At 33.4% G+C, this 16222-nt stretch overlaps 1 protein-coding gene across 2 annotated transcripts in view; it reads left to right on the top strand.

Annotated features, from left to right (window-relative positions):
• prage overlaps positions 1–16222 on the top strand; it is a 58695-nt gene that overhangs the window by 4937 nt on the left and 37536 nt on the right. For both annotated transcript variants that reach the window (XM_053753188.1, XM_053753187.2), the window contains exon 2: positions 735–935. In XM_053753188.1, the coding sequence (XP_053609163.1) occupies positions 735–935 (201 nt within the window). The remainder of the gene's footprint in view (positions 1–734; positions 936–16222) is intronic.

The following is a 16222-nucleotide window of genomic DNA, read 5'->3' as shown; positions in this document are numbered from 1 at the left end:
CTATTAGAGTTTTGTTTATCTTTCCCGTTCTTCGACAATTATGCAAAGAATGTCACATTGTAATGATTGCATATATTTTACACAGGTGATACACACCGTTTAGTACATAAACACACAGTTGTAAATTCCTTAAAAAACATGCAATAATTTTAACGTGACCAAACAAAACAAAAATCGAGCTATCAATAAATGAATGAATGAATAAAATATTTGCGACAATAAAATTGGAAGTGCATTACTCAGACTGTAAGAATAGATAAAACACGTAATCTAACGATACAATTGCATAGTCATAACCGTAACCACGTAACATGAATCAATGTAATAGAGGCGAATAAAAATTACGTCGTGCTAGTCGCAGCTCTTCCGACTGCTGCTTTCGTGTGAAATTCTTTCATTCTTGAATTTTATAGGAAGTTACCTAAATTGTATATGATGATATAATAATAATGTATGTAACTCTAACTTTATAATCAATGTTATTATTTACAGTATCATAATTGGGAAATTTCGGTGTTACTGTTATCCAATGGGTAATACCGTTTTGGTTTTTCTGTTCCAGTATCCAAACTTGTCCTGTCTCTGATACAAACACTTCAAGTTATAGTCTTTTTCTTTTGTGATAGCAATTTCAACAAGAATCAGATGAATCACTTCAGTACCTTGTAAAACACTTAACTATTAGTAACGTTCTTAAATCAGTATAATGAAAACGGCTGTTTTTCAAATTCCAGATTCTCCGAATGAAGAGGCAATCTCAGAGACTGCTGTTCCTGAAAACAGGACCAGTGGGAAAAGCAAGAAACGCGCTCCGTGGAAGGGCAAGACTGATTTTAGCCATCCCTGGCTGCTGAAGAATCTCAAAGGACACCCTGGCACTGTCCTATTGGTAGACTTTTCTGGCAACGGCAAGTTTATGGCGGCCACTTGTAATGGTAAGTTTACATTGTAGTTTATACTAATGTAGGTATAACAATGGAGTGGACGAAAGCGATGTCTGTGACGCTGACGCACCTTGCGACGTTGTCGTAGGTCTCACGATATTTCGCCAGTTAATTTATGATGAATAAACTGTTGGCTTTAGACGCGATGTCGTTCGTGTGACAATTACGAGGGCTGCTATTTATGTATCCGGAACTGGCCAATAATTCTAGAATATTTCAAAAGTAATTACAACATTTGAAAATAGAACTCTTCGGCTAGAGAATAAATATTTTTCATGTCCCTGTCATTTGTTTTTTTCAATTGGCGCCAATTTTGAAAATAGCTTGTCTTCATTGCCATGGATTTAACTCGTGAACATTTTCGCGCGATGATTTATTATGATTTTCGGCGTGGATTAACTCAAAAACAGTGCATCGAACAACTGATTTTAACTTTTGGAGATGAAGCACCATCGAAAACCACTGTGTATTATTGGTTTAAGGAATTTCAACGTGGACGGTCTATGCTCACGGATGAAATTAAGGAGGGTCGTCCTAAATCGGTAGTGGTACAACAAAATATTGATGCTGTGCGACAATTAGTAATGCAAGATCGTCATGTTACATACCGCGAGATAGAGGCGTCTCTGGGCATTAGTATGACGAGTATACACGCGATATTACACGAACATTTAATTGTTAAAAAAATTTGTTCGCGTTGGATTCCGCACAACTTGAGCGTAGATCAAAAACAGGCTCGTGTCGACTGGTGTAAGAAAATGATAAAAAAATACAACCGTGGCACGTCAAAAGCTGTTTATAATATCTACACAGGTGACGAAACCTGGATCTATGCTTATGACCCTGAAACTAAACAGCAGTCAACGGTGTGGGTCTTTCAAGATGAACCGAATCCAACAAAAGTTGTTCGTGCGAGAAGCACTTTAAAGCAAATGGTCGCTTGTTTTTTTGGTATCAACGGACATGTAGCTACAGTGCCACTAGAGAATAGTAGGACGGTTAATTCTGAATGGTACACCACCATTTGTTTGCCAGAAGTCTTTGAAAAAATACGAAAGAACAACCCACAACGCAGAATCATACTTCATCACGACAATGCTAGCTGCCACAAGTCGGCTGAAACAAATAATTTTTTGGAGGGTCAAAAGATTGAATTGACGGGTCATCCGCCGTACAGCCCCGACCTGGCACCCAATGATTTTTATTTATTTCCAAACATTAAAAATAAATTACGTGGTCAACGTTTTTCGAGCCGCGAAGAGGCCGTTGATGCGTTCAAAACACACGTTTTGGACATACCTCAATCAGAATGGAAAAAGTGCTTTGAAAATTGGTTTCATCGTATGCAGAAGTGCATAGATCATCGCGGAGAATACTTCGAGAAACAATAAAACCATATGTAATAATATATGTTTGTTTAATTTTGTTATTCCGGATACATAAATAGCAGCCCTCGTATAAACATTTATTTATACTATTTTATGGCATACGCGCACGATGCTGATGTGCTTTTCACTGATGGCTCCAAGCCAAGTTGACTGACGATCGAGATGTCTGTCGTCGCAGCTATCCTTTCGTTTCCTCTTGGCTTCCTCCAACGTGTTTGTCACTTCAAGCGCAGTGAATATGAATATTTCCCATAACTCGTTAGCAACAGGATAACCAGTCTAGAAAATTTCCCGTGACAGGAAAATTAACTGTATAAGTTTGAAGCGATATACACGTGCTAAAAGATAATGGTCCTTGTGATGTAGTCTACATTGGTTTATGGTTCGTGTTACCTCATTATTTCCACGCACACGTCACGTTCTTTAAAATTACTTGTTTATTACATCATGTATTTGGGGACCATTATTTTTGATGACATGAAATTCTTGTTTTCATTCACAATTCATTAAAGTTGAATACAACTTTGTAAAAATTTTTCTTAACTACACTTCCAAAACAGTAAGATTAAAGTTTAAATTTAAAAACAATTCAAAAATGTTTAACGATTTATTTATCTTACTCAAATTTGTACGGCGCTGAGCCATCAGCATCTGCAATATATATCTTTCCGTAAAAATAATGATGTATTGTGTTGGTGTTTATGGCTTTGCGTAAATGATTTTGAATGCATATTCTACGCTCCCTATGACCTTTGCCATAACGTATCTGTATTCGAAGTGTAGTTAATGCATCCAAAATAATGTGACCAGAAGTTGCAGTCATTAGTCACACTCACAAAATTGAATTAACGACTAGTCAAGGCAATGAAAACTAGGTTGTCATTATTTAAACTGAAAGTATTTACTCTGACCAGTTATTGTTAAACAATTTCAGTGTTTACAGTCGGTCAAGTTGTTGACTAATAGCTGCACTCGGAAGCGCTGACTTCCCTTGAGACTTTGCCCTTTTTGTCCTATCCGATACGCTGTTGTGTGTAATTTTGGAGGTCCGCCGGTCCAAGCCCAAAAGGCTAATTTAATTACCAGGATTTATAGAAAACACCATTTTAAATTGATTACTCCAAATAATTTAACTAATACTTCATGTATGTCTTGAAGCTGAAAACAATATAAGCTGGAAAAACTTTAGTCTCGGTCAAATTATTGACTCAAATGCACTGTTATAACAAAGTAACATTGCATTTGAGCACTTGAATTGAGAATGATGTAAATGAAACGGAACTCTTGTGTGTGTATTGATGAATAAATAAATTGGCAAGGCAACGTCTTTTAACCGATTTACACGATAATTACATATAAGAATAAATTTAGGAAATTATATAAGTCTTAGTTAGCCTAGAAAAGTACATTTTACAATGAATCAACGACCAAACAAAGGCGACACGTTTGCAGTTCTTTATTTACATTGAGGACATTGGCGGACATTTCAAGTGCAAATACATATCAATTTAGAAGTAGATAATAACATGATGGTGTGTATCGAATGATTGTTACAGTAAGTGATGTGAGATAACAAATTAAATTATACTTGACCTCAAAAATCTGTCAATTTCCGCGCAGCTGTAAAACTATTGATAAAAATTTATAGTTTAACCTTTTGACGTTTTATATGAGAATGGAAATAGCCAAGTGTCCCACGTGTCATTTACATGAAAAATAAACTGATAAGAATACAATTAAACTTTAACTTCATTTGTATTAGGGAACCCTACCATACTACTACAAGCAACTTGAAGACTTCTCGAAGCCTTAAAGTTTCTATAAACATTATATAAAAATCACTTCCACAAACGATAATTCCGAATTAGTCTCCGAAAAACGCAGACATCGTTACAATTATACTAATGTTATGAATATTTGATTTCCGCCGCGTGAAAAACGATTTTCCTCGCTCTAGTTGTAGTAGCGCGAGTGAGTGTAGTAGCGAGGATTCGGCGTGACGTTGGCGATAAGCCACCGTCCACCAAACCGGAATGATTGCCGTGATAGCGGGGTCGCTCACCTCACCGAAACGTCTGCGACCCTGTTTCACTGGTTTGTTTACATTCACACAGATAGCGAATGGCAACTAGGTCGAATCCATTTATTAATTCTGCGCTAAATGTCGAATGCGATTTACCGTATGTAAAGCCTACCCCGACCGCTAGCAGCTCTTTTTAACTGTTCCATTACGTTCGAGCGTAGTCCGTAACAAATAATGTACTAATTATGCAATAGTCCGTGTATTCATGAACTGAAGACATGCAAGTGCAACTACGTATGTCCATCGATAATCAGTCAGGCTTTTATAAAACAGGTAATTTAAGTTTAGGAAGGCTCTCTCCTGTATTAGTGTTAATATCAGTTTATTACTTGAAATACGAAATGCACTTCTTGTTTGCATTTATGCAATGCAATGTAAACATATAATTGGAATTTACGAGTACGCTAATAATTCGGCCCATGTAGCACAAACGCGTGTGAATCCGTTTTAATTTTGCAATTCCATTCGATTATCATGTGATAATAATAAATTGTGTAAATTAAATTTAAGTCGCAATAGTCTATATTAAAGATTTGCGCACTGTTTTGATAGGGCAAGGTTACGATACAACGCGTGTGAATTGAAATTGATAAATTTGTGTCATCCATCGTCATTTTCGCATGAAAATATTTATTATTTTTAATTAAAAAAAATATGCAGCAGGATCTACAGCAGAATCCTTCTCTATCTTGAATCAAAATTTGAAGGTGCCGCTAAAGTTTAGTTCGTGTTCAAGTTAACAATATCCCCTATTATTATTTGCTCAGATTTATTCGTTTACGCCACTACGTGTAAGGCAATGATCACTATCAATGTCGCTATAACAGTAGCTGTTATCTGAAATAATATTGTCACTGTAATAAAGTAAGTGTGATGACGCGTGAAGCATGGCCATGGCGCGACCTAGGCCACTCGTCCTTGCTGACCACTGGCCGACCATAACGATACTCATTTCTGCATAAAGTACAATAAAATAAAACCTTCGGTTAAAATAAGAACAAAAAGTTTAGTTCCGTCAATATCGAAAGCGGAAGTAAATCTATTAATATAAGTGTCTGTCACTGATATTTAAATCCAGACTTTCGATTTACAAGGATTATTAGGGTGCTAGTATGGACTTATGGTCTAGCACCATGTTAAATCTTCTTGCTCTTAAAAACGATGAAACTTAAAAATGAGGTGAGCATGATTATTGGTGTGAAGATAGGTGGAGAGTGACGTAGGGTACTTTTTGCAGTAGATGGAACTGCGGACTAGAGCCAGTTTTTGAATAAAACAAAAATAGTCAAGACTTTTGTGATTGGGGAAAATAACATATTTTCCCCAATTCTGACCGATTTTCTGCAAGATTTAATTGGAGCCACTAACACTCGAAAATAAAGAAGAAATAATATAAGATTGCTTTGGTTCCGATCTGACATTACGCGCTATTGTAAGCTGTAATAAATACACTCGTAAGGCGGTGCAACCATGTTGGAGAAATCAGCGTTTGCAACCGCTCCTTGTTACGTAACGCTGAGCGTTAAACAAAATCACGATGCGATTGCTAGATTTTAGAATGTCGCTAGATGCTTTGACGATCTTGATCGACTTTTATGGAACCATCTAGAAATACTTACTTACAGCAGCTTTACAGCTAGGATTTAATTTTAAATACCATATTAAATTTTGCGACAATTTTTCAGTGAAAATTGATTTCTCGTGCAATGTCCTCACGATCTGTATCATGATATGTAAAAACTTAAACGGAAATACATTATACATACAATAGATTATATTATAAAGAAATACTTATTTCTTAAGTTTGAAGTTTAAATATGCATACTTATGTATATTTAAACTTCGTTAATAAACACTTATACGTAGGCAGACAAAAGAAAAATCTTAATACGTCGCACGCATAATTGTAAATGATGTTATTGTCGAGTAGTTCGAGTTGTCCCAGTGATATGGGTTATCTGGCGCCGCATCACCGCCGAAACCTTGACGGCGACTTCCTATTTTACATTGTTTGTAGATTTTGGCACGACTTTTAAATATTTGCTTTAAGTGAGTCTGTGCCCGTCCTGCAATGCTTAAAGTACAACTGGAATAACATATATTATATGAATCGAATAATATTTTTCTATGCCTAATATTTTATTTCCTATGAACATCATCACCATTTTTAAAAATAATTTTGATATAAAAAAAAATACAGAACTTTTTTATCTCACTATAAATTAACCAAAAAGTATGTAACAACATTTAATGATCCCAGCGATCACCATCCTACAAGTGCATCGCTTATAAAAATATAAAAAGCTATAGATCAAAATAATATTGTAAGAAAATACAATTGTGAAAATTAAAATTAACTCTAAAATCTGTAGTGTTAAAATTGTTTCTGTCATTTAAGTATTGTATGAATTTGTCCTTACTAGTTTAACTTATTAAGCATCGCTAACCTTACAACTGACTGAAGAGTGAAGTACACAATAATCTAATCTATATATGGTTATCTGTATATGGTTATTTTAATTCAGAACAATAGATCATTAATGCGAAAATATCTCGATTTCGCAGACTATTAAAAACCTAATTAAAAAAAACTTTGATTGTTCTGATTTAATTTTGATCTAGGTACGACTTCTTATCTTTAAATTCATAATTTTCCGAACTTTTCTTATTACCAGGATAGGTATAAATAGTTAATCCATATTATTATAATATTATAAATGCGAAAGTCTGCCTGCCTGTTCCGCTTTCACGGCTTAATTGCTGGACCTATTTTGATTAAATTTGCCATTACTATATTCAATCATTGCTATATTAGATTTATAAAATTATTTTATTAAAAACTTTCCATCGAACTACATCAATAAAACAATATAGTAGTTTCTTAGACTGTGAGGACAGAACATTAGTAGTATTAAAGCCTGTAAATTAAAAACCTAACTATAAACGCTAATTCGTCTAATTAAATGCCCTTTGAACGAGAGGTTGTAATCATTTAATGTGAAGTCTTTACATCTCATCAGAGCTGGGCGATCTCCTTGACATCCTTACAGCGTGTCATCTCGAAGTCTATTGTAACGAATACTTCAGAATCAATTTCATTCAAATTACGTTGTCATGACTGTATTATTACTCTACAGATAATAATATAATATCAGATCAGATACAATCTTTTTTAATAGTGACATGGTTTTTAATCTGTAAAGTTTAAAGTCCTCTGTCTGCTTCTTTTTTTTATTTTACTCATAATTAACTTTTGTACATAATTATTATTAAAAGGTATGCGCATTTTTTAAAATCTTAACACTTTTACTTTTTGCTATTATATTTTTAGGGTTCCTTACTTCAAAAAGAAGAAAAGGAACACTTATAAGATCACTTCGTTGTTCGTCTGTCAAGACTACTTTAGGCCACTTTTCTCAGGACCGCGGAATCTTGAAATTTATTTCAAAATCTCGGGTCTACGGTCTCTTGAAACTGTGAGTTTACGTTACTACCTTTCAAGTCAACGCAATCAAAATATATGACTGTTTAAGGCATATTTTGCGATTTCACAAGCAAATCAAAACCTAAAATGGTTCTTCCCGGTGACCTAGGATCATTAAATTTGGCAAGAAGTCAGAAGTTACACTAGAAACATAGGAATAAAATATAGAAAAATATTCAATTAAAGAAAGGTCAATTCTTATAAAATGACTCAAAGTGTGACACACGTAATAACATAATCTACAAATTTGTGCGGTACGCACGCAAATCTGACTCGCACTGGACCGGTTTTTCTTAATAATTGGAATGATATGGGATACCTTTTGAGATATAACATAAATGAGATATAGCATCTCCAAATAAACTCGTCTCGCAGCTCACGACATATATTGCCCAGTCTCATATTTTGTTTCCTAGTTATTTGAAATAAATTATATTACTTCACCATTACGCAATATTCGTGTTATGTACTTACATGTAATAGTTACTTAAAACTTATATCATAAATGATCTGTTTATAGAAATTGTTATTTCTTATTGAATTGCATTTGCAGTTTAGCTTACCATATTATTTATAATACACGGAAATAATGGTTTCTCTCAGTTGTAGATAATAATTTTATATCCCCTCTTAGATAAATCGCAGACGAAAAAAATATCCCTGGATCGATATGTGGATCAATAATGTTGGGACGTGAAAGGATGGGAATATGAAATGGAGTCGTCAACGCCTGAAGTTGGCTCATTGCTGTTTTGCGGCGATTGGCTGTTTTTTGTAGAGGTTTGCTAAATAAACCACCAAGTTCACGTAACAAACTAGATATTTAAGACTCATTTTCTGGTCGTTATAACCAAACAAAAATAGATTTCGTAGTTGTTACGACATGTTTTAAAATGTTTTGCACGACATTTTAAAAAATCAACGCCACAGATTGTTTAGTTATTATCTTTGAAGAGATCATAATAATAAATGTTCCTTGTCGACTGATTTTTTCGACATTAATCGATTCATTATTTAAATTGTGTAAAAGTATCTATGGAGAATAAAGTTTCGTCACGATTAAAGTTACAACTGTCAACAGCCCTGTTGATTTGAATGCTTGCATTATATAATTAACCATGATTTTTTATTCCATATTCATTGCTGGGTATTAGGCATCCGGGGCATCCCTATTTTCGCGGCACTTCCCACTGTCTGAATCATCGTTTTCTCGCTATCCAATGTCTTCTGACGTTTTCGTAGGCACCTACTCGTATATGCAAAAATGTGGAGGAAAAAGGTCAAATACCATCTTCAATATTCGCATCGCGAAAAGTCACATTAGATGCTTCAGAAGCTAATAGGAGTACATAAATGGAGTGTACCCATGTGGGTAGGATATAAGCATTGTTATTGTGAGACATTGACATATAAGAATCCAATGCGCTGGACAGTCATTCAAGTTTACTGTCGTTGGCGGCTAGCGGCCCCAAAATGCTGTGTCTAAACTTCGACATTGATCGAAGTGGCTAAATTACCAACCGAAGTAAATATTTTTCTTTTTTTCACATGAAAATAAAATCAACAAACCAATTATATAATTAATCTGACAAAAAAAAACTTTTATTCATTATTTCAATTTTACAATTGAAGTATCCAGTGGTGTGTGTGTGTATAAAGCTTTGTGTTGTGAGATCACTGACGATGACGGAGACGCTGTAAGGTCAACGCTACACAGAGGCCTCCGACGTACCTGCAAATTGCTGCTATAATTAGCCAAATATGCTAAGTACGTTCGATTGCATTTTACACCATTGTGCCCGTTTACTTGACCAGTCTTGTTATTTTTAGGCCCATGTCGTCATTGCCCCAAATAAAATGTGCTTTCGGAGCAATTTGATTCTTGATTCTTCAAACACAGAACCTACGCTTCTTAGATTTTTAAATAATACCAGCTCAAGAGAAAGTTCATAATATGTATATTTCAATGATCACTATTTAAATATACATTCGACAGATACGACTATAAGTATTTGGGAAGAACTATATATCAAGAAAATTTTGAATAATACATAATTCGTTGATTATGATCTAGTTGAGATGTTGGAGTGCATAATCAAATATCACCTTGAATATTCCGCCATCTTATCATATATCATAAATGGCAAGATACAAGCTTCATGTTAAAAATTACATTATCATTCATCATAAAGCAGAAGGAAGTAAACTTTAGTGATTGAATAAGTGACGTAACAGGAAAATTAAATAGTTCAAATGTTATTCATGGTGTGTATAGTAACAGATAGCTTCTTCATTTGTATGTATTGCTCGATTGTGACCTTCCATTGTTTGTGTCCACAAATAGATAGTGTTTAGCACACGGACATGATAATTTGGCTCGCACGGGCACGGTTTCCGCGGATGCTGCGCCGGCGCAGACCGAAAGCGAAAGGAGATATCTTTGGAACAAAAGGTTTTCTTTAGCGAAGCGAATGGGAACTTCTGACGAGTTCCGGTTGTCAACAATTACATTTAACGAAAGCATTTGAATGCTAGAATATTCTAAAAATACAAGAAATGGATTTGTTCAGGTGTATAAGCTGGCACGATTGATTACATATTTACCAAAACTGTGTGATATAATCGAAGAGGCTTCTTATAAGGTTATATGATATAATGTATGCGCGCGGCGGCGCTCCGGACTACTTTCTCTTGAATTCGGTCGCGAAAGTTGTCTCGCTCTCTGCAAAACTTTCTATAATTCAGTGCATTTGTTAGGTTTTGTTAGTTGTTACTATAAGTCCCTTCCCTTTTTCATATGGACTTTCTGAAATATTCTAATAATAGTCATTTACAATACGCAAATAATCTTCCGCGCCTAAAAAATGATGACTAAATGGTAATCAAGATATTACTTAAATTCAGCTAAATTAGGCGTAATTGATAAAAGGGTGTATTATGTAAAGGAATCTTTTACTATTGATAAAACAGTTATCGATGATATAATGTACTTAATATTATAATTGATATGTTGAAATATGGCACGCCTTATCAAAGTGGAAAAACGCACGCCTAGTGAAAAATATAATATACTGTCGGCATCTAAAAACTCAGTAGTAATTTAAGGCCCACATTTGTGATCTCCTTTTGAAGTTTGATGCGTCGTTTTTCTTCACCTGCGCTTTGGAAGTCTTAGATTTAGTAAATGGTTGACGTCTTTAAGTGATGTATATCATCCTAAGTCGAATAAAGGTTCCGTCCTGTTTTTGTCTCCTCTAATCTAAGAGCTTGTCCAGTATAATCCTCAGCCAATAAACGTAGGAGCTCAGGGTCCGCTTCCTTATAATTTCTTCCTCACTCTTTAAGGACTTCAGCATCCTCAGTCGTCATGTTTCCATAGTCGTCCATCCAGACCTATTTATCTATCCAGCTCTCTATTCGATAATTGGCCTCCATCAAGGACGAGATGATAAATGAAGCCAGTGAAACGTAAGACGTTGACGTCTTACATTTCACTGGTTTCCTTTATTAAACTCTGCGTTTATATACATCGGAAAGCCAAGTGAATTTCTGAGCACAAGTTAGACTATGCTAGATTCACTTTCACCCTTTATATGCTAAATTACTTATTTATACAAGGAACCCTTCCTTTTTACGTAGTACCATTTTCCTAATACGTAGATTTTAAATGACCTTCTATTATAAGCATTCATTTTACTGATAACGTATAAATTTTCGGAAAAGGTGTGCGTAAATTAGATTTTCTCTTTCATTTGTCAATTACTATTACAACTATAACAAAATGATATACTTAATGATATAATTTTTCTTACCCAATTTAAATGTTTGACAAAAATGATACATTATAATATTGTCATGTATCATGTCATTATAAAATTGATGTAAGTATAAACAATAAGTAAAGTTCAAGCGGTAAATTATACAACGACATGCTTTATTGAAACTAGAATTACCTACATGAGTAAATAGAACTACAGTCAATACTCAATATTATTCTATTAAGAGATTAGAGCTTTTCATCAAATTTATCTAACTAGTAACAAAATATCGACTAAATTCAATAATTATGCACTTGATATAATAATTGAACAATATCTGAGCACTTTTGCAATGTCATAATAGTATTGCATGGTTGGCAATGTGTGGCCGGTTAGCGTTGATCAACGTACCACGTGGGTACCTATTTACAATTAACTACTACAATAATTGAACCATTTTGTAGTTAATGAACATGATTAATACTGGATTTTTATTATTATTAATTTTTAATTGTTTTGTCATACATGTAAACGTATGCTATTGATTATTTTGTCATCAAACTCTACTGCTCCATATAACTGTATACTTGTAATTACTATTTTATTATTGTACGAGTATATTTCGATTAGATGTTAGTTTTATATAATTAAGGGGCATAATTAACATAATTTTCTTTATTTTCTAACAAGACGTTCAATTTTCTAAAATTAAAATTGTTATTATTTTGTTCTTAGTGGAATAGATACGCGGCACCTGCCATTTAGTAAGCTGTTCCGTAAACACAAATACGCCAGAGTGACTAATGTTAATTCTAACTTGAAGCCTAAGATGGCGCCACCTTATCGATGCTCAGAAAATAAGGCGGGAAAATTTATTGCTCTTGGAACTGACTGGATAAGTGGGATCTCGGCTGCTTGTTTTGAAATTAGTAGCGTCAGCCCATGGTTTTTCTCACTTTAATTTAAACATACATACATATTTAATAATTGCTTTAATTTTATTATGCCTTATCTCTCTTCAAATTTAATCAATCCGGTGTATTGTTGGTGAAAATCCATTCGGTAATTTTTGATATAGGTTGAAGCAGCTGAACACGGTGTATTTTTGTAATAAAGTAGGAATTGATTACATTAAAATCAAATTAAATTTCTTGCTAGCTAGAATCTCAGACATTGCAATTATCTTAAGTGTGGAAAAGTCGAATGGTTGATTGTTGTTGTATTCAAGGGCGTTAGAATTCACAAGAACCAGGAAAAGATCAACCGAGGTCTTTTATCGCCAAACATTGGCTTCGTGTCACCCCGAGCACGGAAGGCCCTAGCTTGGTGTAACCTTGTACACGAAAATTACTACAATACAATTAATTGCAGTTAATCCGCAAACCACAGAAATGTAAATCATACGTTTAAACTACACGTACAGAATCACGTCTCTTTTTAATATTTTCAATAATCTTGATAATTTACAAATTGATCTTTAATATTTATTTTTCTTATAGTTCATGACGGTATATTTTTTATATTTATTAAAACTATGATAACCGATTTTCATATAGTCAAATACGCGTTTAAGTATATTTATATAATCGTAAATATGCATATCTTCGTGCGTATAAGTACAATTTTGATTATAATATCAATCGAATCAATTAGTACCCAATGTCAGTTTTTTTTTCAGTTAAGTATCTTTTAAAATGCATACTACCTTCATATTTAATCGTTACTTCCATCTTTACCTGTTTTTGTTTTTTTTTTTAGAAATCCTTAAATACCTCTCTATTCTATGTGTATCCGGCGTAGAATATTATTTATTTAACTTATATATATTTTTATTTTTCAGTATATATTTTATTATGACCATATGGACCATCGAAAATGCACATGACAGACTTTAAATACCTAATTAAAAAATATTGTAACTAAATGTCATCCTCTGCTTTACTAACACTGTGGTGGTGGTTAGATAAGATTTTTGTTAAGGTTTTACCCTGGCGTTGTATTTATAGAGACGAGAGTAATTTTTTTTTAATTTATTATTAAAAAGCTGGAGACATAGAGCTGGCGCTGTACTTATTGATATCAGTATTCGAAAATATACGTTTTAACTGTTAGTAACAGTGATTGTCATTTAAATGTAAAAAAACACTAGGTTTTTGCAGTGTCTGCTTGACCTTCGTACACGTTCACTACTAATTTTGTGTAAATTCTCTATTTACTTAGCGAATGTTATGTTTTCATTTTCCGTTATACATATATTTTACAGACAATGTCGTTTCAAAATTTTATTCAAAATAGCTACCTTATATTTAGACAATTTAGGATTTCTATCTTATAAGATTGAAATTGAAATTTATACTTATAAGATTTGAATTGGAATTTAAAAAATATTAGTTCTAATATAAAAAAAGATTATTAATTCTGACTTCCGGTATTAAGGTTAAAAAATATTTTAGTCACATGAAGGTATATTTAATATTACTGCATTTGACTACTTTTATGTAATATAACATAAATTTAATGGATGAAAAAATATGAAACAAACAAGCAATTCTTGCAATAAGACGTTAGATTTTTTCTGAAGTTTTTTATTATCAATATTGTAGAGTCCGTGACTGAATGTTTGCATAAGATCATGGCCTCAGAAAATACTTGTTATATACATATAGTTGGCGTCAATAGAGGATCAAATCCTTCAGAATTTCGTAACCCGTCAATACAACGAATAGTTTTGAAAGACTTAATTATCGCGATGTTTTTGAAACATTATATAAGATAAAATATACTTTCAAACCTCTACAAATAAAAAGCAGTTTTGTGCAGATTTATTCCTAATAATAATTAATTTAAAACATACGTTTTATAGATTATTAAATAATGATAAAACTAAAACAACAATACATATTTCTATCTCACGTTTTCAACTTGTATTTTAATATGTCCCATGTTTATTTCAACCAAACTTATGCCTAATCTCGGAGCCAAACAGGAATTCTAAACAGTTAACAGTATTCATATAACAACACACCACATAGGCCAAAAAAAGTATGCAAAACTCTAACCAAATTAAATTTCAATAAACAATTGTGAGAAATAAGTGACACGCGACGTAACGTTAATGTTTTTGACGTCCGCCTGTCAACAAACGTATTAGCCGGCAAAACAAAAGCTGTTATTAGCCGTTCCGTTATATCCGTCCACGTCACGTGCGGATGCTGGATGCCGCATGTGAGTAAACAGGCTTCCGAATGACCTAAATAAATACTTGGCACGCCTGCTGCTAGTGTTCAGTACTTTGCCAGCGTTCTGGAGTACATCGAAAACCACGATTTAGTGCATAGTAATCATATTGTAACAAGATATTTGAGGTCTTGAGATTGATGATTTCTGGATGAGTCGTATCCAGCTTGACATTATATCAATTTTTTAAGTACTTCTTCTATCTTATTTATATATCCTCCTTATTTTTATAGTCCTTCTTAATATTACTTACTGCTTACTTACTGTAGTATTTGTAATACATAAGTGTTTGTTATCTAACTGTCAGTCGAATATAACGAATGTGAATGTTTAAATATATTTATTTTCACATGACCTATGATAATATTCTCATCTGTAACTGTGTATTTCATTTAAAGATTTCACTAATTATAATAAATAGTTATTCATGTCTAGTTTCTCTATTGCAAATGCATTTTTTTATTAAATAATATACTTTTCCTTTGTTTGGAAATTCAATTTACATAACTAACGTCACGGTGAGGTCAGGGCTACATTAAAGGATACATTTAATTTACAGAATTGTAGCTAAACATTTAATCCTAGAACACAGCTATTAATACATTCCTATTAGGCATTAATAGATGATGTTAAACTAATTATGTTGTTATTACATTTAATTTTCTGTGTAATTAAGTAATTCGATGTAATAATCCTTTCTTTTGTATTAACGTGACTCTTGCCTAATGGTTTTATACGAGTAATTAAAGACCCCGACGAAAACCCCCTAGGAGACCTTCAAATGTCGGGCATTAAATAGGCACGAAGAGAAAACTATATGCCCCTCTCAGATCAGACTATTTTAGTTAAAATGCCAATAAATATATATCGTCTGTGTCCCATTCTACTTAACGACACAACCAAGAGCGCTACTTATAAATAATAAGTTTCCAATACCGATAAATTGTTTCTATTAGGTTACCGTGTTTTTGCATATAAAAGTATAAGTGTTCATAGAAACAAATACTCCGCGCTCTGAAGGTTTCCATCAAGACCTTCAGGCCATTACATGGATGACGGGTTTGCCAACACTAGCATTAATACAAACGTACCGCTCGCTGCTGTTTCCGTTAGAAACCACTGAATCGCCCAGTTGAGCAATCGTGACGTCTTTACCGCCTTCATATTTATTTGTTTCACAATGATTAAAAAAATACGATTTTATTAACCTCGTATAATCATGATTTTAATTAGGTATATTGATTTATTGACATCTTCATCTATTGTAATCTTAGTAACACTGTTTTAAATAAGACCAATAAAAGGATATCTTCAGTGGTTTTCCATTC

This window comes from Plodia interpunctella, chromosome 13 (assembly GCF_027563975.2).
Source record: "Plodia interpunctella isolate USDA-ARS_2022_Savannah chromosome 13, ilPloInte3.2, whole genome shotgun sequence".
Classification (NCBI taxonomy): domain Eukaryota; kingdom Metazoa; phylum Arthropoda; class Insecta; order Lepidoptera; family Pyralidae; genus Plodia; species Plodia interpunctella.
The sequence above is the reverse complement of the archived record's forward strand: the minus strand, read 5'-3'. Positions and strand labels throughout refer to the sequence as shown.